The sequence below is a fragment of the Ranitomeya variabilis genome, chromosome 1, assembly GCF_051348905.1.
Source record: "Ranitomeya variabilis isolate aRanVar5 chromosome 1, aRanVar5.hap1, whole genome shotgun sequence".
Classification (NCBI taxonomy): Eukaryota; Metazoa; Chordata; class Amphibia; order Anura; family Dendrobatidae; genus Ranitomeya; species Ranitomeya variabilis.
The window spans coordinates 625511495-625536920 of record NC_135232.1 but is presented as its reverse complement, the minus strand read 5'-3'; the positions used below and the strand labels follow the sequence as shown (position 1 = coordinate 625536920).

At 42.0% G+C, this 25426-nt stretch overlaps 1 protein-coding gene across 2 annotated transcripts in view; it reads right to left on the bottom strand.

Annotated features, from left to right (window-relative positions):
• The window catches only part of LOC143773326 (contactin-associated protein-like 5), a 484664-nt gene that overhangs the window by 89001 nt on the left and 370237 nt on the right, over positions 1-25426 (bottom strand). For both annotated transcript variants that reach the window (XM_077260812.1, XM_077260804.1), the window contains exons 14-16: positions 8413-8563; positions 1266-1393; positions 1017-1187 (exon numbers count right to left, since the gene is read on the bottom strand). In XM_077260812.1, the coding sequence (XP_077116927.1) occupies positions 1017-1187; positions 1266-1393; positions 8413-8563 (450 nt within the window). The remainder of the gene's footprint in view (positions 1-1016; positions 1188-1265; positions 1394-8412; positions 8564-25426) is intronic.

Below are 25426 nucleotides of genomic sequence, written 5' to 3'. Positions count from 1 at the left end.
CCTACAAGTTATTATTGACCCTTTAACAATTCTTGTAATATGGCTTAGGATAAAAGCTAAATCAGAATCTTCATTTACAGACACAGTGTTTTGGGATGTTGCTCCTCGTCAGTGCAAAGTTTGAGAACTGATTTGGTTAGGTTACAGGCTCTGGACTGAGATCTAATGGATAACGTTTCTCCTTGTGGCAAATCCAATGACTAGCACCTGATGTCTCAAGTTGAAGAATTAGTAATTAATGTTCTATTTTCTTGTTACCTGGCCCAGAATGCTATGATTTCCTGTTCAGACATGAATAAAGACACATACATCAGAGGCTGATTGCTTTTAGATTATTCTTCCCACTTTTTCCCTCAGTCTTACACAACCTCGATAGTGCCACAGAGCGTCCCTGGTACCGTATGCAGTAACAGTACCTCCTTTTTGTCCACAGTAGTGATGTTGCCCTTTGTGCCCCACACACAGTACAAAAGTCCCCCTTTGTGGTACCCTTACATTAGTTATGCTTATGTTCTTTTTTCAGAATTCATACAATATTAACATTTCCATTTCTGTCCTCAAAAAGTAGTAATGTCATTCTTTGTGCCAAAATATAATATATTTTGTGCTTCAGTACAGAGTAGGCAGATTAAATAGCAAAAACTTGCTGACAGATTCCCTTCAAGTCTTGTACAATGACTAATTAACCTTGTAAAATTATCCTGTATCAAAAGCCTTTAAGGGTCAGGAACCACTGACACGCGCCCATTCTGCATATTGCTCTGATTTCACGTGGACCATCATGCGGACTAGATTGCAGTCCCTAATGTGAAACATGACACTGGTCACAATATATTGTCTTCTATGGATTATGCTGTCACTATAGAATTAATATTAGATATTCTAATAAGAAAACAATGCATGATACCATTGTGATGACATTTCTTGCCTCTTGGTACAATGACACATTTGACACATATTACTCAGGTATTTGCTACTCAATGTAAGCAATAGACACATAACGTTCAATAACTTACAGATTAGCTCAATTCTTATGAGGTCTTTAATGCCAAGATTTTCCAAGAACACTCCAGATGAGCTTGTGGTCTTGAAGAAAAATGAAATATCAATGCTGAATTCTGAATGGAAAGTTGGAAAATAGAGATAAGAGTTCCCGGAAATGAAAGATGCTGAATTCCAAAAGCTTCCTGGAAAAAAAAGTGAATTTGGTTAATTTTTCGCAATACTGCATGGAATATACAGAAAATTTTTTAAAAAATACATACTGTCACCGTAGCAGCGCAGAGATCCAACTTTCCAAGCGGCTTCAGAGCCCAATCGGTTTGTGTCAGTGATTACAATCTGTGAGACCGGTAAATGATCTTTAAAGGTAAGAAATCCAATATCACTTGTCCTATATGAGGTTGTAGAAGAAAGAAAAGAATGAAGCAGAACAGAAGACGTGTCATGATTCCTCCACACAGTTTGTCTTGGACACAGTGAGTGACAGTTTTGCTGCCCTATGGAATCAGGGTTATGCTGAGCTGTCAGTTTGGTAAGTGTCAGCTCAGTCATCCAATCTAGTGCAGGGGTGAGCTAATCCGTTAGTATGTTGATTGACAGCTTTGCTGTCCAATTTGAGACTGGGAGGTGCTGCACTCCCTTCAGGTGTTTACTGTTCTATGAGAATACTCAGCTATTTAGCTAAGCTGTCAGTCCTAGATCTCTGGCAGTTGTAGTTTTCAGTTCAGTGGTGTGTTTTTTCTGTGCTCGGACCTTGATCTTTGTTGTCGGACCTTGTTTTTTCTTTAGACTACCCACTTGTATTATCTCTTTTGTCTTGACGCATTCTGCCTTTGACCATTACCTGACTACATCTTTGTCTCTTCCCTGTGTTTATGATGTACCCTCCTGGCTCTGTACCTCAGATTCCTTGACTTCCCTAACTCACAGTTTGTTCATGAGATGTGAATCAGCGCCACCAGCAGGAAAAATAAAGCAGATTGGGGAAAGATAGGGAGGGAAAAAAACAAGAAAGAAGATAAAATGATATGGGAAAAGAAAAAGGAAAACAAATATATTGAGAAGGGGAAAAGCAAATAGGAAAAGGGAAGATAGAAAATGAAAGTGGAGAGTGGGAGGGCAACAAAAAAAATGAAGGTGAAAGGAAAAAGTAGTTAAAAAAGGATAGGGAAAAGAAGAGAGTAAGGATCGAAAAAAGGAATGAAGGAAGAAGAAATGTTGCAAAAATATGGAAAACAAGAAGGGTAGGAAAAGTAGAAGGTGAAGGGGAAAAATAAAGGAGAAGAAAAGTGAAGTTTAGTAGAGGACAGATAAAGAGGAGATGAAAAGGGATAGGAGAAAAGGGAACTGTTAAGAAAGAAAAAAGCAAAAAGGAAGGGAAAGTGGGCAAAGAAGATAATAAAAAGTTAAGGATAAAGAGGAAAATGAAGATAAAGATGGGACAGCTGTTTGCAGGGGTAAAATTCCCTACAATGTTCATTGATACATTGATTTCATAGTTATTAAGGGAATGGGTAGACTGCAATATCAAGACAGGTTATCAAACTTGGGGTTATTCAGTTTGAAAAAATACATGCAATCGTATTACAATTCACAAACATATGAAGGGAAAGCACAGAGATCTTTTCAATTATCTTTTTACACCTAGGCCCATGACAGTGACAAGGGGTAATCCCTATATCTAAAGGAAAGGTTTAATCATAATCACAGACAGCAATTCTTTACCGTGAGAGCAGTTACACTATGGATTCTCTACCTTAAGAGCAGACTATGGAACTCTCTGCCACATGATGCAGTAATGGTTGATTCACTACTAAAATTCAAGAAGCGCTTGGGTGTCTTTCTTGAAAAATATATTACAGGTTATGGGTACAAGATTCTGTGATGGGATGTTGATCCAGGGAACTAGTCTGATCACTATATGTGGAGTCAGGAAGGAATTTTTTTCCCCTTTAATGGAGCTATTAGTGTCTGCCCCCATGTGGGTTTTTCCTTCCTCTGGATCAATTGCATTGCCCCTCTGCCTCTGGGCTTCCTGGTTTTGAGGGTGGTGCACTCCTCAAGGTTGATAGTTCAGGCCAGGGGCATGATCACACCATTGGACCAAACTCAGTGGTCTCCCAGTGCTTCGCATCTGCAACCTGGGAGAAGCGCAAGGGCACTGAGGTTGGTTGAATCTACCAATCCCATCAGCTTCAGACCACCGCAAGCAAGATCTAGAGCAAAGAGGTTAAAAGAGTCGCAGAGCGGATTTTTTTCACTGGCCACTATGACACTGCAGGGTGCTCAGTAACATTGGTAATTTTACACATTTAAGAACCCAAGACAACCCTTCTAAATATGTATCAGAGCTAGGTTTGTCATTCGGCATATCTCCTGGAGATAACATACCATGTCATAGGAATTCTGGTAAACCTACAGTGTTACCGCTATTTGCAGTAACGGTGTTTTCAATAGCCTACACATAGATTAATTTCTTATCTCCCTTTTAAATAAAGGCTTTCACCAGCTGTACATGATTTTGTAATACCAAGGGATTTCCAGGAGAGTTTGATGCAAATTTGCAGACAAAATAATGAATTCCTGAGATAAGATGCAGAAAAGTCACATCCGATGTGAAGCTACGCCAGGTAATAACTGAGGCATGAAGTACCGACAGTCTGGAAGAGACACCTCTGACACTCTCAGTGCCTGATGTGTCTCCTTATTACTTATTTTCTTCATTTTTGTTCTTCTGTTCCATATTTATCATGATCCAGGATCGGAGAGAACAAGATCTTGTCTTACGGTAAATGCAGCTGTGATGATGAATAAAACAACATGAAAACTTTATTTCTGCCTTTTCAAGGTTTATTCATAGAAATCATCATGGAGTAGAATTAGAGGAAATTCCTATGTAAAGAGCTGTTCCTACAATTTACTGTAATAGACAGCTTTCTTCCATGGACAGCTGTGGGGAGGCTCGGATACACTTGGACAACTGCCGTAAGAAAAAACGTAGCCCACTGCAAAGCCATGGGCGGAGTGACCCGTGATTTAGTTGTAGGGCAAGCAGGGGCTAAAATAAATATGGGTAGAAGTGGGGGCTCTTTGGGGTCAAAAGTTTAGAGGGGTTAGTCAGTAGGGGGAGTCTTTACAGTTGAGCAGGGTTTGTCTTAGAAAAAAATTGCAAGAAAGACTTGCAATCATCATGAGGCCCCAAGAGCAAAGGTCCATCTCTCCCACCCATTAATTTAGGGGTTCAAGTAAGATAAAATATCAAAATGTTGGATGATTATGTTATTTGGTCATTTCGGCAAGTGGTGGTGAGGGCGTTCTTGGAATTGGTGGCAAAATTGTTGTGGGGGTTTGTACATAGGGTGGATGGTAACCTCCCCTTGAAGCTTAGATTTTGGTTAATTGTCTGGAGGATTTTGGGACTCCACAGGGTGGGTCCCTGGGAGTTGGTGTTATGGAAAAACACTTTCCGGCAACAAAGGTACCCTGAGCCTGTGGTCGCAGCTGGAGGTAATGCTGGATGGTTAATTATTATTTACTAGCTTCTGCCAGGTTTTGGAGCTCCAAGAACCTATTTACTAAAAAGAAATCTGTAGGAGGAAAAGTCTTACTCCCACAATGCTCTGAGAACTTAGTTTAAATATGAACATAAAGAGTGTTTTCTCCAAAACTATTGAGCAGACTTTTAACCCCTCCAAAACGTATGGATTTTTTGTTTTGCTTATTTCCCCCCTTCTTTCCATTCAAGAGCATTTATTAAATTTAATTTGTTGGCGACACATAAGGGTTTATTTTTTGTGGGACAATCTTTTTGTTTCCATTTGTTCCTCTTGGTGTAAAAATGGCTAGAATATGATTTACAAGCTCAGTCCGATTATGGCAATACCAAATGTATGCTTTTTTATATTTTAGTGGTTAAAAGATATATAAAAAAAAAGTTTATTTTTTCACGAAAAAAATTCCCTGTGATTTTTTAACTTGTCAGTAGAGCTGTGTGAAGGCTTGTTTCTTTCTGCAGAGCTGATGGTTTTCATTAATATCCTTTTGTGGTAATAATACGTTTTGATTGCTTTTTATTACATTTTTGGGAGGTATTGTGGTAAGTGAAAAAGGACCGTTCAGGCACTTTGATCACTATTTTTATTTTATCCTGGCGTTTAGCAAGCTTTTATGAATATGACAATCCTAATTATTTTTATTTTTATTTATGCTTCAACAAGGAAAAGAGGCAAATTTAACTTTCAGTTTTTCTTATATGTTAAAACATTTTTAAGTATTAATATATACATTCTTTCATGAAGCCTAGCCTTTGGGTTACCAACATGGTAAAGATGGGGCCTTCATCAGACCATCAGCTGCTTAGTTAACACATCAGCAACCTGTGATGGCACCAAAAGTAGGCGAAGGGAATCAGTGTACACTGACATTCCATCCAATGAAATACAGCTATCAGTAATTGACAGCTGCATCTACAGTTGTGTTCAAAAGTTTACATACCCCAGCAGAATTTTTGCTTTCTTGAAATTTTTTTGAATGATATCACCAAAACTTTTTCTCCACTCATGGTTAGTGGTTGGGTGAAGCCATTTATTGTCAAACTACTGTGTTTTCTCTTTTTAAATCATAATGACAACCCAAAACATCCAAATGACCCTGATCTAGAGTTCACATACCCTGGTGATTTTGGCCTGATAACATGCACAGAAGTTGACACAAATAGGTTTGAATGGCTACTAAAGGTAACATCTTCACCTGTGACCTGTTTGCTTGTAATGAGTGTGTGTGCATAAAAGCTGAGTGAGTTTCTGGGATCCAGACAGACTCGTAAATGTTTCTGAATTGTGAGTCATGGGGAAAGCAAAAGAATTGTCAACGGATCTAAGGGAAAAGTTAGTTGAACTGTATAAAACAGGAAAGGGATACAAAAAGATATCCAAGGAATTGATAATGCCAGTCAGCAGCATTCAAACTGATTAACAAATGGAAAATCGGGTGCTCTGTAAAAACAAAACCATGGTCAGGTAGACCAACAAAAATTTTGTCCACATCTGCCAAGAAAATTGTTCAGGATGCAAAGAAAAACCCACAAACAACATCAGCTGAAATACTGGACTCTATGAAAAGTAGCGGTGCTGCTGTTTCAAGATGCACAATAAGGAGGTACTCAAAGAAAAATGGGCTGCATGGTTGAGTCGCCAGAAGAAAGCCATTACTGCTCAAATGCCACAAAGTATCTCACCTACAATGCCCAAAACAGCACAGAGACAAGTTTCAAAAGTTCTGGAACAAGGTAATTTGGAGTGATGAGACCAAAATTGAACTTTTTGGCCACAACCATAAATGTTACATTTGGAGAGAGGTCAACAAAGCCTATGATGAAAGGAACACCATTCCTACTGTAAAGCACGGAGGTGGATCGCTGATGTTTTGGGGATGAGTGAGCTACAAAGGCACAGGAAACCTGGTCAAAGTTGAAGGAAAGATGAATGCAGCACGTTATTAGCAAATGCTGGAGGCAAATTTGCTATCATCAGCCCGTGAGCTGCGTATGGGACGTACTTGGACGTTCCAATATGACAACGATCCAAAACACAAGGCCAAGTCGACCTACAGTATCATTGGCAACAGCAGAACAAAGTGAAGGTTCTGGAGTGGCCATCTCAGTCTCCTGATCTCAATATCATTGAGCAACTCTGGGGAGATCTCAATTGTGCAGTTCATGCTAAACAGCCCAGGAAGTTACAGGAACTGGAGCCTTTTTTGCCAAGAAGAGTGGGCAGATTTACCATCTGAGAAAATAAAGAACCTCATCCACAACTACCGCAAAAGACTTCAAGCTGTTATTGATGTTAGAGGGGGCATGACCCGGTATTAAGAAATGGGGTATGTGAACTTTTGAGCAGGGTCATTTGGATGTTTTGGGTTGTCATTATGATTTAAAAAGAGAAAACACAGTTGACAATAAATGGCTTCACCCAACCACTAACCATGAGTGGAGAAAAAGTTCTGGTGTTATCATTCATATTCTCTGAAAAAAGGCCAAGAAATCAAATATTTTGCCGGGGTATGTAAACTTTTGAGCACAACTGTATAATTATGATTAAACAGCCACGATTAAAGATCTAGCTCAAGTAGCTGCTTTTACAGGCAGGTTAGAACTGTGAGCCATAGGTGTCATCGGTCTGGTATGGAGCGGGCTCTGCTCCTGAGCCTGCTCAATACACATGCACAAACTGTACAGTTACTTCAGGGTGTGTAAGGTGGTTAAACTAAACAAATAGCTAATCTTAGAACAATGTGCCCTACAAGTATCTTTGATTACTTTGATACAGATTTTAGAACTAGCAGATTCCCTTTAAACTAATCCAGGACAGAATTTCTAAAAACTAAAAGGTAATGTTTCATAGTGTCATTATTTTTAAGGGTGAAGATAGACATAGGTCTATCGACTTCAACCTATAACCTAATATATTGACCCAGAGGAATGCAGAAACTCCCTGGGGAAGACACTAATAGCTCAATATTAAGGAAGAAAATTGAAGAGTCCAATTTCCATAACCTGTCATTTATATTTTTCAAGAAAGGAGTCCAGACCCTCCTTGAACGTTTGTAGTGAATCAACCATTACAATATCATGTGGAAGAGAGTTCTATAGTCTCACTCCTCTTACAGTAAAGAATCTGCATCTGTGATTATGATTAAACATTCCATCCTCTAGACATAATGGATGCCCCCTTGTCCCTATCGATGGCTAAGCGTAAAAGGAACATCAGAAAGATCTAAACATATACTTCCTAATTCATCAATACCGGTAATCATCTCACCCATCTTGATGAAGGGGCTTGCATGAGTCAAACATTAGAGATCCCTCCCCCTCCCATCAAAGTTTTCATCCTCTTCATTTATTGCAATACCATAGTATATAGCGCTGTGTACTTACAATTGCTCACTTTGCCTTTCTACCCAGTTACTTATTCTCTTTTCTCTGCTCTGTAGAAAAAGGAAGTCTCTTGTCCCTGCATTTATCATTCTCATCTTTAACTCCTCACCCAGTCCCTCCCTGTTCCTCTTTGCCAGAGATTTTTGCAGTGACTCCTGACTTATATGATGATAATTGTCTTCCTGCTTCTACATAGAGCTTAGAACGATTCAGATAGTCACTTTTTAATCACAAGATGTCATAGAACTAATGGAAAAGAGAAGAATTAACTGGGTAGAAAGGCAAAAATTAGCAATTGTAAGTACACAGTGCTAAATAATAAAATGACTTCAATATATTAAGAGGATAAACATTTTGAAAAGAAGGTTTCTTTAAAACATCTCTATGAGCTTTACCAATGGACGGTCCCAGCCCTGCTACTATTTCTAACAAATCCCATTTCTGTGCAGTCATATAAGGGGCTTCAATCTTACCAGTCAGTCCTGTCAGCGTCACAGTTGCAGTAATGTCTCATATCAATGCAATTTTCCTCTAAGGCACAGGCGCACTGCCCCGGTAAAGAGCCTCCCCAGTCTGTGTGCCTCTCATTACCTCTTCCAATCCACCAGGTGAAGGGAGCACCGTCTGCAAACATCCATCACACAGCAATATCACTGAATACTGTCGTTTAATGGGATAGTTCAAAACTCTGTAAATTGACACTTTTTTAAAAAAATGTAATTTTTATTTAAATTTTTTAAGTTTTACAGGAAAAGAAAAATAATTAGGCATTTTAGATTTTTCACTATAGGTTGAAAACCTATTATATACTATGTTAATAGTTAAACATTTTCAAGTATATAAAAGAGTAAAATCTTACAAACACACAAACACACATCACAGACTCAGACAAAAGGAAAGGGGGGAAATCATCCTGTTTATCACAGGCTTTTCTGTTAAATGTACTTTTTTACCATTTTATTATATTGTTGTTTTTTTTCAGTTTTCCATATCGTTATATTTAAAACATTCTAACATCTTGCAATTCTCAAATTGTCTTTTAGGTATTATTCTACACTCTTACTTCCCGTTCTGTACAAAAGACTGTTCAGCAGTCTCGTTATCATCACAGACAGGATTACACTAACAATTCCATATAAAATAGTAAACACAGAATCCACCATTCACAATAGGTGGGTACATTTCATTCCTTCCCCTTCTTTGTACATTGACTCTTGCCCAGATCACAACATGGGGAGAAAGCCCTGTGATGGAAGCCAATAAGTCAGGGTAGAGTCTATTGCTGCATATGCCCATTAAGCTGCTGAAAAGAACAACAACTACAAGTCTAATAATGAACTTGGTGAATTATATTAGGGCTGCAGTGTACCAAAGTCAGAAATCTACTCCAGTCATTGTCTTACTTAGATTTCTACTATAATTTAAGTCACTTTTTGGTGTCAATTCGGGTAATTTGCTGAGGTTTTTACTTGTGCTTCCTCTTCCACTAGCTTGTTCCTTCTAAAAAAAATAAAGTTCAAAACTTTGCAGTTTTTATATGCATAAAAAATTGGATAAACTAACTCGAAAGTACATTGTGAATTTACAGTACTTTTATATAGGGATTTAACTTTATTTATATAAATGCAAACCATATTGTAAGGATCGTGTAATATATGATGGTGCTAGCTAAGTGTATAAAGCATCAGTAACTGTGACATTGTACATAAAAACTCTGTTAATAAGATCATTTATGAGACTGTTATCAATGAGCAAATCAGATAGAAAAACTAAAAAAAAAAGAAGTCTTCCGGTATCAGCAGAGCCCATTACAGATTATGGGTGAAGGATAATCAGTAAAGGCTGTTGATGAATTATCACAACAATGCAAATAACACATGTGTATTGTTCATCAGGACACTGTGAAAGAATAGGGGGATTTGCATATTCATTGGGATAATGGAAGCATTAGTTACATATTATAAATGAGACCACATCACCTTGTTACTTGCTTGATTAATTGGTGCAAAAGAAGTCATTTCATCGTTATCAGAAACAGTTTGTCAGGTAATATTGCATATACTGTATAATATGAGCAGCTGAAGAGAGTTCAAAATGTAAGAGCTGTAATAACAGATATGTACATGGAGATATATATATATATATATATATATATATAGATAGATAGATATATATATATATATATATATATATATATATATATATATATATATATATATATATATAGTATACTGTATATCCAGGGTACTGAATGCTGGATAAGTGTCACCGAGGTGGTTTGCCCGGTAATGGACAGTGTGTACCACTAGGTTATTGAGACAGTTTTAACGTGACTGGATTTTAGGTCAGGGATTTAGGAGCAACCAAAGCAGTCTGGGTGGGTAAGGTTGTTCCCATAATACATGCCCAATAACAGGAGCTGGTTTAGCTCGCAGAGTGGAGTTGGATATGGAACTGAACAGAGGTGTGTCTGTTTGGTCAACAAATTTATACTGCTGGAGCTGATATGGCCTGAAATACCGAGAATTGTGAGGCTGCTACATAAAATTTGTCCCATTGCTCCTGAAGAAAGGACTGTTTATGTTATTCATTTGTACTATAATCAGGCTACCCCTTGTACACAAATACAGAAATATACTGTAGTTACTATGTTACTGTCCTCCATGTACAAAAATATAGCTACTAGTGATGAGTGATTATACTTGTTACTCAAGATTTCCCGAGCATGCTCGGGGGTCCTCAGAGGATTTTTCAGTGCTCGGAGAATTAGTTTTTCTTGCCGCAGCTGAATGATTTACATCTGTTAGCCAGCATAAGTACATGTGGGGGTTGCTTGGTTGCTAGGGAATCCCCACATGTACTTATGCTGGCTATCAGATGTAAATCATTCAGCTGCTGCAAGAAAAACTAAAACTACGAGCACTAAAAAATACTCGAAGGACCCCCGGCATGCTCAAGAAATCTCACGTAACTAGTATATTCGCTCATCGCTAATACCGTGTTTCCCCGATAGTAAGACAGCGTCTTACTTTCTTTTACCACTCAAAAGTCCCACTATGTCTTACTTTCGGGGGGGTGTCTTACATTGGGAAAAAAACCTGTGTGGTCGCTGGAGAGCTGTCACACAGACAGCTCTCCAGCGACCAACTATGCGAAGTCCCCTGGTAACCAGGGTAAACATCGGGTTACTAAGAGCAGGGCTGCGCTTAGTAACCCGATGTTTACCCTGGTTACCAGTGTAAATGTAAAAAAAAAAAGAAAAAAAAGTGAGGTGTCATATCTTGTTTTTTCCAGAGGTGATTTTGGAGTTTTTGGGCTGTCGGGACAGAATACAGTGGCTCTTCCTTTGCCTTTTGGTGTTTTTAATCCTTCAGAAAGATACTGTTGACTTCCATCTCCAAGTTCTAATCGTCGCTTCGCCGGAGGGCGCCCCAGTGCAGGCTGCAGTAGGCCGGCTCTGGCGGCGGGTCCATGCCGGGTGGAGTAGATGAAGCTGGCCGCTGCTTGCTGCTCCGGAGTGCACAGTCCGTGCGGGGGATGATGCACCGGGCCGGGGGAGGACAGGACGTGCAGGTATCCGCCGCCTCCTGCGCCAACCACAGCGCCGCCCCCGGCCACGAACCCCCCGGAGAAGCTGGAGCATTTGTCGGGGAGCAGCAGCTGGTCGTGCCCGAGGTGGCTTCCCTTTCTCATGGTATGGAGCCGCCGCCTTCTCTGCTCTCCTCCTTGTGAGGCCGATTGTACGGCTGTGTGTGCTCGGGCCCCAGCTCCGACCTTCGCGCGTAAACCGCATCCCTTCATTCATTGTCAGCTTCCTGGAACCATTTTTCAGCCGCGGCGGTGGCAGGGAGGTCGGAGCTGGGGCCCGAGCACACACAGCCGTACAATCCGCCTCCATCTGCCTCCCCCGGTGCTCGATAGCCCTCCGACGAGTTCACTTCAGCACCTGCTCTAACTGCAGCCTTGGCTATTTGTAGGGTGCAGGCCGGGCAGTGCGGATTACTGGGGTCACAAGGAGGAGAGCGGAGAAGGCGGTGGCTCCGTACCATGAGAAAGGGAAGCCACCTCGGGCACGACCAGCTGCTGCTCCCCGACAAATGCTCCAGCTTCTCCGGGGGGTTCGTGGCCGGGGGAGGCGCTGTGGTTGGCGCAGGAGGCGGCGGATACCTGTACGTCTTGTCCTCCCCCGGCCCGGTGCACCATCCCCCGCACGGACTGTGCACTCCGGAGCAGCAAGCAGCGGCCAGCTTCATCTACTCCACCCGGCATGGACCCGCCGCCAGAGCCGGCCTACTGCAGCCTGCACTGGGGCGCCCTCCGGCGAAGCGACGATTAGAACTTGGAGATGGAAGTCAACAGTATCTTTCTGAAGGATTAAAAACACCAAAAGGCAAAGGAAGAGTCACTGTATTCTGTCCCGACAGCCCAAAAACTCCAAAATCACCTCTGGAAAAAACAAGATATGACACCTCACTTTTTTTTTTTTTTAACATTTACACTGGTAACCAGGGTAAACATCGGGTTACTAAAGTGCGGCCCTGCGCTTAGTAACCCGATGTTTACCCTGGTTACCAGTGGCTGAATTGTCTGCATCCCGCAGTTAATGCAGCAAAAGGTAACGGTACGGCTTATATTTTTACAACGTACAGTACTATGTCTTACTTTCGGGGGTGCGTCTTACATTAGCCGACCCCGCTAAAACCCCCACTACGTCTTACTATTGGGGGTGTCTTACTATCGGGGAAACACGGTAGCTACTATAATACTGTCCCCTGCCTAACAGAACATTATTATAATATTGATGCATATGTATAAAACTTAGACTACTGTACTGTAGCACTGCATTAAGGCACAGGAATATAACTACTATTATAATGCTTCTCATGTGAATAAAAATACAACACGGTGGGGCAGTACAGTAAATCAGTGGTTAGCACTGCAGCATTGCAGCGCTGGGGTCCTGGGTTCAAATCCCACCAAGGACAACATCTGCAAGGAGTTTGTATGTTCTCCCCGTGCTTGCATGGGTTTCCTCAGGGTTCTCCGGTTTCCTCCCACATTCCAAAGTCATACTGATAGGGAATTTCGATTGTGAGCCCCAATGGGGGGCAGTGCAAATATTGTATGCAAAGCGCTGTGAAATTAATGGCGCTATATAAGTGAGTAACATAAATAAATAAAATAAATAAGCAGCAACTTAAAACTGCCCCCAAAGTACAAGAATATGGCTACTTTAAGACTGCTCCTGTATACAAAAATATGAACTACTATAATACTGCTCCTATGTACAAGTATATCATTACTATAATACTGCCCCTAGGTACAATAATATAAATACTATAATACTGCTCCAATGTACAATATAACTACTTTATTACTGCTCCCGTGTACAAGTATATAGCTACTATAATACTGCTCCTATGTATAAGAACATAACTACTATAATACTGCTCCAATGTACAAAATAACTACTTTATTACTGCTCCCGTGTACAAGAATATAGCTACTATAATACTGCTCCTATGTATAAGAACATAACTACTATAATACTGCTCCAGCGTACAACAATATAACTATTATAATACTACTCCTATGTATAAGAATATAACAACTATAATACTGCTCCTGCGTACAAGAATAAAACTACTATAATACTGCTCCTGTATACATGAATATAGATACTACAATATTGCTCCTGTATACAAAAACATAACTACTATAATACTGCCCTTATATACAAGAATATAGCTACTATAATACTGTCCCTATGTACAAGAATATAACTACTATAATACGGCTTCCTACGTACAAGAATATAACTACTATAATACTACTCCGATGTATAAGAAAATAACTACTATAAAACCGCTCATATGTACAAGAATATAACTAGTATACTACTGCTCCTATGTATAAGAATATAACTACTATAATACTGCTCCCTATGTAGAAGAGTATAACTACTATAATACTGCTCCTATGTACAAGAATATAACTACTATAATGCTGCTCCTATGTACAAGAATATAACTACTATAATACTTCTCCTATGTATAAGAATATAACTACTATAATACTGTCTCCTATGTACAATAATATAACTACTATAATGCTGCTCCCTATGTACAAGAGTATAACTACTATAATGCTGCTCCTATGTACACAAATATAACTACTATAATACTGCTCTGTTATGATCCTTAGTGGTTGAGGATCACAAATTGCTCCAGCTAAGTAACAAACGTAGGACAAGCTCTAGGGAGGTGGCAAACTGGACTGACCGCAAATCTGAACCTATCCAAACACACTAGAAGTAGCCGGTGAACGTGCCTAAAAATCCTAGACGTCTCGAGCCAGCCTGAGGAACTAACTACCCCTAGAGAGAAAGAAAGACCTCTCTTGCCTCCAGAGAAATAATTCCCAAAGATATAGAAGCCCCCAACAAATAATAACGGTGAGGTAAGAGGAAGGCACATACACAGGGGTGAAAGCAGATTCAGCAAATGAGGCCCACTAATACTAGATAGCAGAAAATAGAAAAGGGAATCTATGCGGTCAGTAAAAAACCCTTACAAAATATCCACTCTGAGATTTCAAGAACCCCCACACCAACTAACGGTGTGGGGGGGAGAAACTCAGTCCCCTAGAGCAACCAGCCAGCGAGGAAATCACATTTTAGCGAGCTGGACTAAAAACATAATGAACGCTGATAATCAAAAAATGATCAAACAAAAACTTAGCTTGTCTTGGAGAGACTGGGAGCAAGGTAGACACAAGGAATCTGAAGAGCACTGAATACATTGCTAGCAGGCAAGGAACTGAGTATCCAGGTGGGCTAAATAGGAAACCAACCAAGGATAACAAACCAGCTGATGCTGCAACCTGCAGAAAGACAACACTACACAGTACCGCTTGTGACCACTAGAGGGAGCCCAAAAAAAGAGTTCACAACAGTACCCCCCCCTTGAGGAGGGGTCACCGAACCCTCATCAAGACCCCCAGAGCGATCAGGATGAGCCGCGTGGAAGGCACGAACCAAATCGGCCGCATGAACATCAGAGGCGACAACCCAGGAATTACCCTCCTGACCATAGCCCTTCCACTTAACCAAATACTGCAACCTCCGTCTAGAGATACGAGAATCCAAAATCTTCTCCACCACGTACTCCAATTCACCCTCGACCAGCACCGGAGCAGGAGGCTCAACAGAAGGAACCACAGGTACCACATACCTCCGCAACAAAGACCTATGGAACACATTATGAATGGCAAACGATGCTGGGAGATCCAAATGAAAAGACACCGGATTGCCAAGATCTTATAAGGACCGATGAAGCGAGGCTTGAATTTAGGAGAGGAGACCTTCATAGGAACATACCGAGAAGACAGCCACACCAAATCCCCAACACGAAGTCGGGGACCCACACCGCGGCGGCGGTTGGCAAAGCGCTGAGCATTCTCCTGTGACAACATCAAATTGTCCACCACATGGTTCCAAATCTGCTGCAACCTATCCACCACAGAATCCACCCCAGGACAGTCAGAAGGCTCAACCTGACCCGAGGAAAAACGAGGATGGAAACCAGAATTGCAGAAAAAAGGCGAAACCAAAGTAGCAGAACTAGCCCGATTATTAAGGGCAAACTCGGCCAAAGGCAAAAAAGTCACCCAATCATCCTGATCAGCAGAAACAAAACATCTCAAATAAGTTTCCAACGTCTGATTAGTTCGCTCGGATTGGCCATTAGTCTAAAGATGGAAGGCCGACGAAAAAGACAAATCAATGCCCATCTTAGCACAAAAAGTCAGCCAAAACCTGGACACAAACTGGGATCCTCTATCAGACACAATATTTTCAGGAATGCCGTGCAAGCGAACCACATTCTGAAAAAATAGAGGAACCAAATCGGAGGAAGAAGGCAACTTAGGCAAGGGCACCAAATGGACCATCTTGGAAAAACGATCACACACCACCCAGATGACAGACATTTTCTGAGATACTGGAAGATCCGAAATAAAATCAATGGAAATGTGCGTCCAAGGCCTTTTCGGAACAGGCAAAGGCAAAAGCAAACCGCTGGCACGAGAACAGCAAGGCTTAGCCCGAGCACAAATCCCACAAGGCTGCACAAAGGAACGCACATCCCGCGACAAGGAAGGCCACCAGAAGGACCTAGCCACCAAATCTCTGGTACCAAAAATCCCAGGATGACCCGCCAACACCGAAGAATGAACCTCGGAAATAACTCTCCTGGTCCATCTATCCGGGAGAAACAGTCTCTCTGGTGGACAACGGTCAGGTCTATCCGCCTGAAATTTCTGCAGCACTCGTCGCAAATCTGGGGAAATGGCAGACAAAATAACTCCCTCTCCGAGAATACCAGCCGGCTCAGAAACTCCCGGAGAGTCAGGCACAAAACTCCTAGAAAGTGCATCAGCTTTCACGTTCTTCGAACCGGGCAGGTATGAGACCACGAAGTTGAAACGGGAGAAAAACAACGACCAATGAGCCTGTCTAGGATTCAGGCGCTTGGCAGATTCAAGGTAAATCAGATTTTTGTGATCCGTCAAGACCACCACACGATGTTTAGCTCCTTCGAGCCAATGTCGCCACTCCTCAAATGCCCACTTCATAGCCAACAACTCCCGATTACCAACATCATAATTCCGCTCGGCAGGTGAAAACTTTCTAGAAAAGAAAGCACATGGCTTCATCACAGAGCCATCAGAGCTTCTCTGCGACAAAACAGCCCCTGCTCCAATCTCAGAAGCATCAACCTCGAACTGGAAGGGGAGAGAGACATCTGGCTGACATAAGACTGGAGCTGAAGAAAACCGGTGCTTCAGCTCCCGAAAGGCCTCCACGGCCGCAGGAGACCAATTAGTCACATCAGAACCCTTCTTGGTCAAATCCGTCAAAGGTTTAACCACGCTAGAAAAATTAGCGATGAAACAACGGTAAAAATTAGCAAAACCCAAGAACTTCTGAAGACTCTTAACAGACGTGGGCTGAGTCCAGTCATGAATAGCCTGGACCTTGACTGGGTCCATCTCCACAGTAGAAGGAGAAAAAATAAAACCCAAAAAGGAGACCTTCTGTACTCCGAAGAGGCATTTTGAGCCCTTCACAAATAAAGCATTAGCACGCAGGACCTGAAACACCATCCTGACCTGCTTCACATGGGACTCCCAATCATCAGAAAAGACCAAAATGTCATCCAGATAAACAATCATAAATTTATCCAGATATTCTCGGAAGATGTCATGCATGAAGGACTGAAACACAGAAGGAGCATTAGAGAGTCCAAAAGGCATCACTAAGTACACAAAATGGCCTTCGGGCATATTAAATGCTGTTTTCCATTCATCTCCCTGCTTAATGCGCACAAGGTTATACGCACCACGGAGATCTATCTTGGTGAACCAACTGGCACCCTTAATCCGAGCAAACAAATCAGACAATAGTGGCAAAGGATACTGAAATTTTACTGTAATTTTATTCAGAAGACGATAATCTATACAAGGTCTCAAAGAACCGTCCTTCTTGGCCACAAAAAAAAATCCTGCACCAAGAGGGGAAGAGGATGGGCGAATATGTCCCTTCTCCAAAGACTCCTTTATATAACTCCGCATCACGGCATGCTCTGGTATAGACAAATTAAAAAGTCGTCCCTTAGGGAATTTACTACCAGGAATTAAATTTATAGCACAGTCACAATCCCTATGAGGGGGCAGGGCACTGGACCTGGGCTCATCAAATACATCCTGGAAGTCAGACAAAAACTCAGGGACCTCAGAAGGAGTGGAAGAAGCAATAGACACCAACGGAGTATCGCCATGAATTCCCTGACAACCCCAACTCGACACAGACATAGCTTTCCAATCTAAAACTGGATTATGAGCTTGCAACCATGGCAGACCCAAAACGACATCATGCAAATTATGCAGAACAAGAAAGTGAATCACCTCCTGATGTACGGGAGTCATGCACATGGTCATTTGCGTCCAATACTGAGGCTTATTCTCAGCCAATGGCGTAGCATCAATTCCCCTCAGAGGAATAGGAAATTCCAAAGGCTCCAGGACAAAACCACAGCGCCTGGCAAACGACAAATCCATCAGATTCAGGGCAGCACCCGAATCCACAAAAGCCATAACCGGGTAGGACGACAAAGAACAAATCAAAGTAACAGACAAAATAAATTTAGGCTGTATAGTACCAATGGTGACAGGTTTAGCGATTTTTTTTAAGCGTTTAGAGCATGCTGAGATAACATGAGTAGAATCACCACAGTAAAAGCACAACCCATTTTGACGTCTATGACTTTGTCGCTCAATTCTGGTCAGAGTTCGGTCACATTGCATAGACTCAGGTCTCTGTCCAGAAAATACCGCCAAAGGATGAGCAGATTTGGCTCCCGCAAACGCCGATCAACCTGAATGGCTAAAGCCATAGAATCACTCAGACTTGTAGGGGTGGGAAACCCCACCATAACATTCTTAACGGCCTCAGAAAGACCTTCTCTGAAATTTGCAGCCAGGGCACACTCATTCCATTGAGTAAGCACCGACCATTTCCGAAATTTTTGACAATACACCTCTGCTTCATCCTGACCTTGAGAGATAGCCAGCAATGCTTTTTCTGCCTGATTCTCAAGATTAGGCTCCTCATAAAGCAGTCCAAGAGCCAGAAAAAATGCATCTACATTAAGCAATGCAGGATCTCCTGGCGCCAGAGAGAAAGCCCAATCTTGTGGGTCGCCACGCAACAAGGAGATAACAATTTTAACTTGCTGAGCGGAATCACCAGAGGAACGAGGTCTCAGAGATAGAAATAACTTACAATTATTCTTAAAATTTAGAAACCTAGATCTATCTCCAGAAAACAACTCAGGAATGGGTATCTTTGGTTCTGACATAGGGCTATGAATAACAAAATCCTGAATACTTTGCACCCGTGCAGTAAGTTGATCCACACTAGAAGTCAGAGTCTGAACATTCATGTCTGCAGCTGAGCTCAAAACCACCCAGAGTTCAAGGGGATGAAAGAAGCTAAACAGACTGCAGCAAAGGAAAAGCGGGAGGAAAAAAAAAATGTACTCAGGTCTTCTTTTTATCCCACTTCTGCGATGCATTAAACACTTTTTGGCCTGCTATACTGTTATGATCCTTAGTGGTTGAGGATCACAAATTACTCCAGCTAAGTAACAAACGTAGGACAAGCTCTAGGGAGGTGGCAAACTGGACTGACCGCAAATCTGAACCTATCCAAACACACTAGAAGTAGCCGGTGAACGTGCCTAAAAATCCCAGACGTCTCGAGCCAGCCTGAGAAACTAACTACCCCTAGAGAGAAAGAAAGACCTCTCTTGCCTCCAGAGAAATAATCCCCAAAGATATAGAAGCCCCCAACAAATAATAACGGTGAGGTAAGAGGAAGGCACATACACAGGGGTGAAAGCAGATTCAGCAAATGAGGCCCACTAATACTAGATAGCAGAAAATAGAAAAGGGAATCTATGCGGTCAGTAAAAAACCCTTACAAAATATCCACTCTGAGATTTCAAGAACCCCCACACCGTTAGTTGGTGTGGGGGTTCTTGAAATCTCAGAGAAACTCAGTCCCCTAGAGCAACCAGCCAGCGAGGAAATCACATTTTAGCGAGCTGGACTAAAAACATAATGAACGCTGATAATCAAAAAATGATCAAACAAAAACTTAGCTTGTCTTGGAGAGACTGGGAGCAAGGTAGACACAAGGAATCTGAAGAGCACTGAATACATTGATAGCAGGCAAAGAACTGAGTATCCAGGTGGGCTAAATAGGAAACCAACCAAGGATAACGAACCAGCTGATGCTGCAACCTGCAGACAGACAACACTACACAGTACCGCTTGTGACCACTAGAGGGAGCCCAAAAATAGAGTTCACAACACTGCTCCCATGTACACGAATATAACTACTGTAGTGTAGCGGTAGCACTCTGAGCAGTGATGAGGCAGTGACCCAGCAAAGTTCGAAGCAAAACGTCTGTTTAATGTTCAACTCATATAAACACAGCATACATTATCCTCCAGATCGCAGCAGGAAACATATCCTCTGGTTTACAGTCACTTAACACGTCAGCCCACCTCTGAGCAGTTGCCGTGGGTGACTGCACTGCCATGTTAATGTCTCTTTACTGACAGCATTACACAGTACACGATATCCTTTGGGTCACAGCTGGGAACCATATCCTCCAGTTTACAGTCACTAAAAATGCCAGTCCACCTCCTGAGATCAGTTGCCATGGGCGACTGCACTGCTGTGCACGCTGTGGGTGCCAGGCTTTTCAGCTGCCTTGGCCGTTTGGCTCCACTGGCCTGTGTTACCTCAAACAGGTGGAGCCCTGCAGAGCCTCCTGCTCTGTACTCCTGCCAATACCAGACTGACACTGACTCTGAATCTGACACTCCCAAACCCTATACTGCAGGGTTACTAACTTAAAATTGTGGCCTTCAGCCACATGAAATCCTGGCCTAGAATGAAACGGACTGAACCAGTACCACACTGTAGTCTGTTTCAAAACACAAAAACCCAGGGCAGGTTTTCCCTAAACCTGCCTTGGTCAACTTGCATGTCCAAGACTTATATTCTCTTTAGTCTGCATTACAACTACAGTGCTGGGTATTGAAGCGATAGACTAGTGCAAGTTTCTTGCATTGCACTCGCAAGTGTGACCCCCGGCCTAAAGCAATTGCTGACAAAGGAACAAAACTCTGCTAGAGAGCGATGAGAAGGTAAGTGTAATGTTTTTGGGTTTTTTAAAAATATTTTTCTGATGGGGCCATGCATAGCAGGATAGGGATGGGGGCTAATCATACCAGGATTAGCAAGGGCCCATGCATACCAGTACAGGGATAGTACCAATCATTCCAGGATATGGATGGGGCCATGCATATCAGGACTGGGATGGGGGCAATCATACCAGGATAAGAATGGGGCCACGCCTACCAGGATGCTATTATAGAGAAATGAATGTTCAATTCTCTCCACGACCATGGGGGTGGAATGCAGTGAATATTCATTTCTCTTTAGCAGCGGGCACAGGAGTTAGCCATAGCCACCAGCTCCTGCCTCCTGTGACCCCCTGCTCCGGCATTGCCATTCCCTCACCTCCCCACCATAGCCAGAGCCGGTACATCTGATCTAAAAGACATACCTCCCCTTTTCCTCCTCATTTTTGGAGGAAAAAAGTGCGTTTTATAGTCTGAAAAATACGATGACTAGTGAGAAAGTTTTACAGAGCAGGTCGTTCCGGAAGTGACGATACCAAATATTTGTCCTTTTATATTTTTTTTGCATAAGTAAATGCATTTATTGGAATATTTTATTTCTTTTTGTTCTTTTTTGGTCATTTTCTGTAATATTTTTACACTTTTTAGTAAATTTTTTTAAATTTTTTAACATTGTCATTTTTGTTACATTTTTTTCCATCATCCTTATACTGACAGATCGCTGATAAACCGTAATGCACTGCAGGGCATCAGAGCAGCGTCTAATAGGCAGGGGAGTAGGTGTGTCAGCTCCTGCTTTTAGAAGAAGCTCACAAATCACCCTCCCTGCAGGACACAAAAGGATTCCATGGCCATCTTGTGGCTGGGGGTCTCCATGGAGACATCCAGCACAATGCGATCGCATTGTGTTGTGGTGATGGGAGCAGACAGGGATCTCACTCCCTGTGCGATGTTCCTCTATGTCACTGTCACAATTGACAGTGACATCAGAGGAGTTACATGTTTGCAGAGGAGTTAATAACTCATAGTAGCATGGCGTATACTTTATCTATCAGGATAAAGAGGAATGTCGGGAGCACAACCAATATTTGAATATATCTACTAGGGTGCTACACAATGCATGAAAAATACAAATACTAAATGAGAGAAGGAAAGACAATGCATACATGTGTGCACACCTAAGTATCAAAAAATGAATGACAACTTTATTATGAGGCAAAAAAACATACAAAATGTAAAAACATTAAAAACATATCCCAAAAGGATCAAAAAACGAACACACCATACTACCAATATAATGTTAAACAAAAGAGCCACAGCCTAAAGTGATGGAAAGTACTAATACAAACATATGCGGAAATGCATAGATCAATATAGATGCAATCATATAAATATATGAAGACCGAGCACTTGTACCTTATACAATTACAACACCCCAGATCCCGATAACATATGGGCGTCCCCAAAGTTATCAAACCATGAGCCAAATCCCAAACATGTGAAATAATCACTGTGTGAATAAAACCCTGTGACTAGGATTAAATATCCATCACAAGGAAAAATAAGGGAAAGAGAAGTGTGTTGGCTAAATCAGCAGTGGGGCACACCAAAGCAAGCCACTATGGATGTGTACAAAAACTACAGCTGCAAAAATGAAGATGCTGCAAGCATGGCTGGAAAGTAACACAGCCAGAGACACAACCAACAACAATGAACTTCCTTCATTGTTGTGAGCCGGTCTTTTGTTGTTGGTTGTGTCTCTGGCTGTGTTACTCTCCAGCCATGCTTGCAGCATCTTCATTTTTGCAGCTGTAGTTTTTGTACACATCCATAGTGGCTTGCTTTGGTGTGCCCCACTGCTGATTTAGCCAACACACTTCTCTTTCCCTTATTTTTCCTTGTGATGGATATTTAATCCTAGTCACAGGGTTTTATTCACACAGTGATTATTTCACATGTTTGGGATTTGGCTCATGGTTTGATAACTTTGGGGACGCCCATATGTTATCGGGATCTGGAGTGTTGTAATTGTATAAGGTACAAGTGCTCGGCCTTCATCTAATATATAAAGCTGAATGTGTGTATGTATGTATGTATGTGTGTATGTGTGTATGTGTGTATGTCCGGGATTGGCATCTGAACCGTCGCAGCTACAGCCACAAAATTTTGCACAGTCACACGTCTGGACCCCGAGAGCGTCATAGGCTATGTTGTGAGGTGAAATTTTAACCCCGCGCTTTCCAATTCACCAAACAATTTTGCCCCTATCTACATAATGGGGAAAAAGTGAAAGGAAAAGTGTTGGAGGCGTCGCAGCTACAGGCACAAAACTTTGCACAGTCACACGTCTGGACCCCGAGAGCGTCAAAGCTATGTTGTGAGGTGAAATTTTAACCCCGCGCTTTCCAATTCACCAAACAATTTTGCCCCTATCTACATAATGGGGAAAAAATGAAAGGAAAAGTGTTGGAGGCAAATTAACAGCTGCCAGATGTGAACAAGGGGGACTTAAAGAATGAGAGCGATGGCGCCAAAGAGTATATACCATACAGTTGCTAAGGTGGGGCCCCGACATGGGATACTCACCACACACGGGAATATGAACACAAACACAAAATGCGCCACACACTACCACGTGCTTGAACACATATACGACCCTCAGCACACATTTAACCACACATACACCAACCTCGCCACATAAAAGTCGAAACACAAAAGTCGCCGCTCAAAACTCGCCACGCACAAAACTCTCCACATGCAAAACTCGCCACACGTGCAAAACTCACCTCATGGAAAACTCGCCACACGCAAAACTTGCATACGCGGAAAAATTGCCACATGCACAAAAGTTGCAACACATGCTAAAGTTGCCTCACACAAAACTTGCACATACTCAAAAGGCACCACACATAAAACTCGCCACGCGCAAAACTCGCCATGCGCAAAACTTGCTGCACACAACTTGCTACACTAACCTGTCACATGTAACTCGACACACAAAAAGTTGCTACACGCATGTCGCCACACAAAACTCATCTCACAAAAGTCGCTACATGCATGTCGCCACATGCAACTCAACACACACAACTTGACACACGAAACTCGCCCTAAAACACACACAAGTCTGGTATTATCCTTCAAAAATAAAAATCTGATTAATAAGCAGACAAACTACAAGAGCAACAAATGTACCATATAGGAATCCGGCAGCTGTCAGTCACATGACCAGTCTATTATGTGTATGTGTGAGCTAATATACAGTGGGGCAAAAAAGTATTTAGTCAGTCAGCAATAGTGCAAGTTCCACCACTTAAAAAGATGAGAGGCGTCTGTAATTTACATCATAGGTAGACCTCAACTATGGGAGACAAACTGAGAAAAAAAAATCCAGAAAATCACATTGTCTGTTTTTTTATCATTTTATTTGCATATTATGGTGGAAAATAAGTATTTGGTCAGAAACAAAATTTCATCTCAATACTTTGTAATATATCCTTTGTTGGCAATGACAGAGGTCAAACGTTTTCTGTAAGTCTTCACAAGGTTGCCACACACTGTTGTTGGTATGTTGGCCCATTCCTCCATGCAGATCTCCTCTAGAGCAGTGATGTTTTTGGCTTTTCGCTTGGCAACACGGACTTTCAACTCCCTCCAAAGGTTTTCTATAGGGTTGAGATCTGGAGACTGGCTAGGCCACTCCAGGACCTTGAAATGCTTCTTACGAAGCCACTCCTTCGTTGCCCTGGCGGTGTGCTTTGGATCATTGTCATGTTGAAAGACCCAGCCACGTTTCATCTTCAATGCCCTTGCTGATGGAAGGAGGTTTGCACTCAAAATCTCACGATACATGGCCCCATTCATTATTTCATGTACCCAGATCAGTCGTCCTGGCCCCTTTGCAGAGAAACAGCCCCAAAGCATGATGTTTCCACCACCATGCTTTACAGTAGGTATGGTGTTTGATGGATGCAACTCAGTATTCTTTTTCCTCCAAACACGACAAGTTGTGTTTCTACCAAACAGTTCCAGTTTGGTTTCATCAGACCATAGGACATTCTCCCAAAACTCCTCTGTATCATCTAAATGCTCTCTAGCAAACTTAAGACGGGCCCGGACATGTACTGGCTTAAGCAGTGGGACACGTCTGGCACTGCAGGATCTGAGACCATGGTGGCGTAGTGTGTTACTTATGGTAGGCCTTGTTACATTGGTCCCAGCTCTCTGCAGTTCATTCACTAGGTCCCCCCGCGTGGTTCTGGGATCTTTGCTCACCGTTCTTGAGATCATTCTGACCCCACGGGGTGGGATTTTGCGTGGAGCCCCAGATCGAGGGAGATTATCAGTGTTCTTGAATGTCTTCCATTTTCTAATTATTGCTCCCACTGTTGATTTCTTCACTCCAAGCTGGTTGGCTATTGCAGATTCAGTCTTCCCAGCCTGGTGCAGGGCTACAATTTTGTTTCTGGTGTCCTTTGACAGCTCTTTGGTCTTCACCATAGTGGAGTTTGGAGTCAGACTGTTTGAGGGTGTGCACAGGTGTCTTTTTATATTGATAACAAGTTCAAACAGGTGCCATTACTACAGGTAATGAGTGGAGGAAAGAGGAGACTCTTAAAGAAGAAGTTACAGGTCTGTGAGAGCCAGAAATCTTGATTGTTTGTTTCTGACCAAATACTTATTTTCCACCATAATATGCAAATAAAATGATAA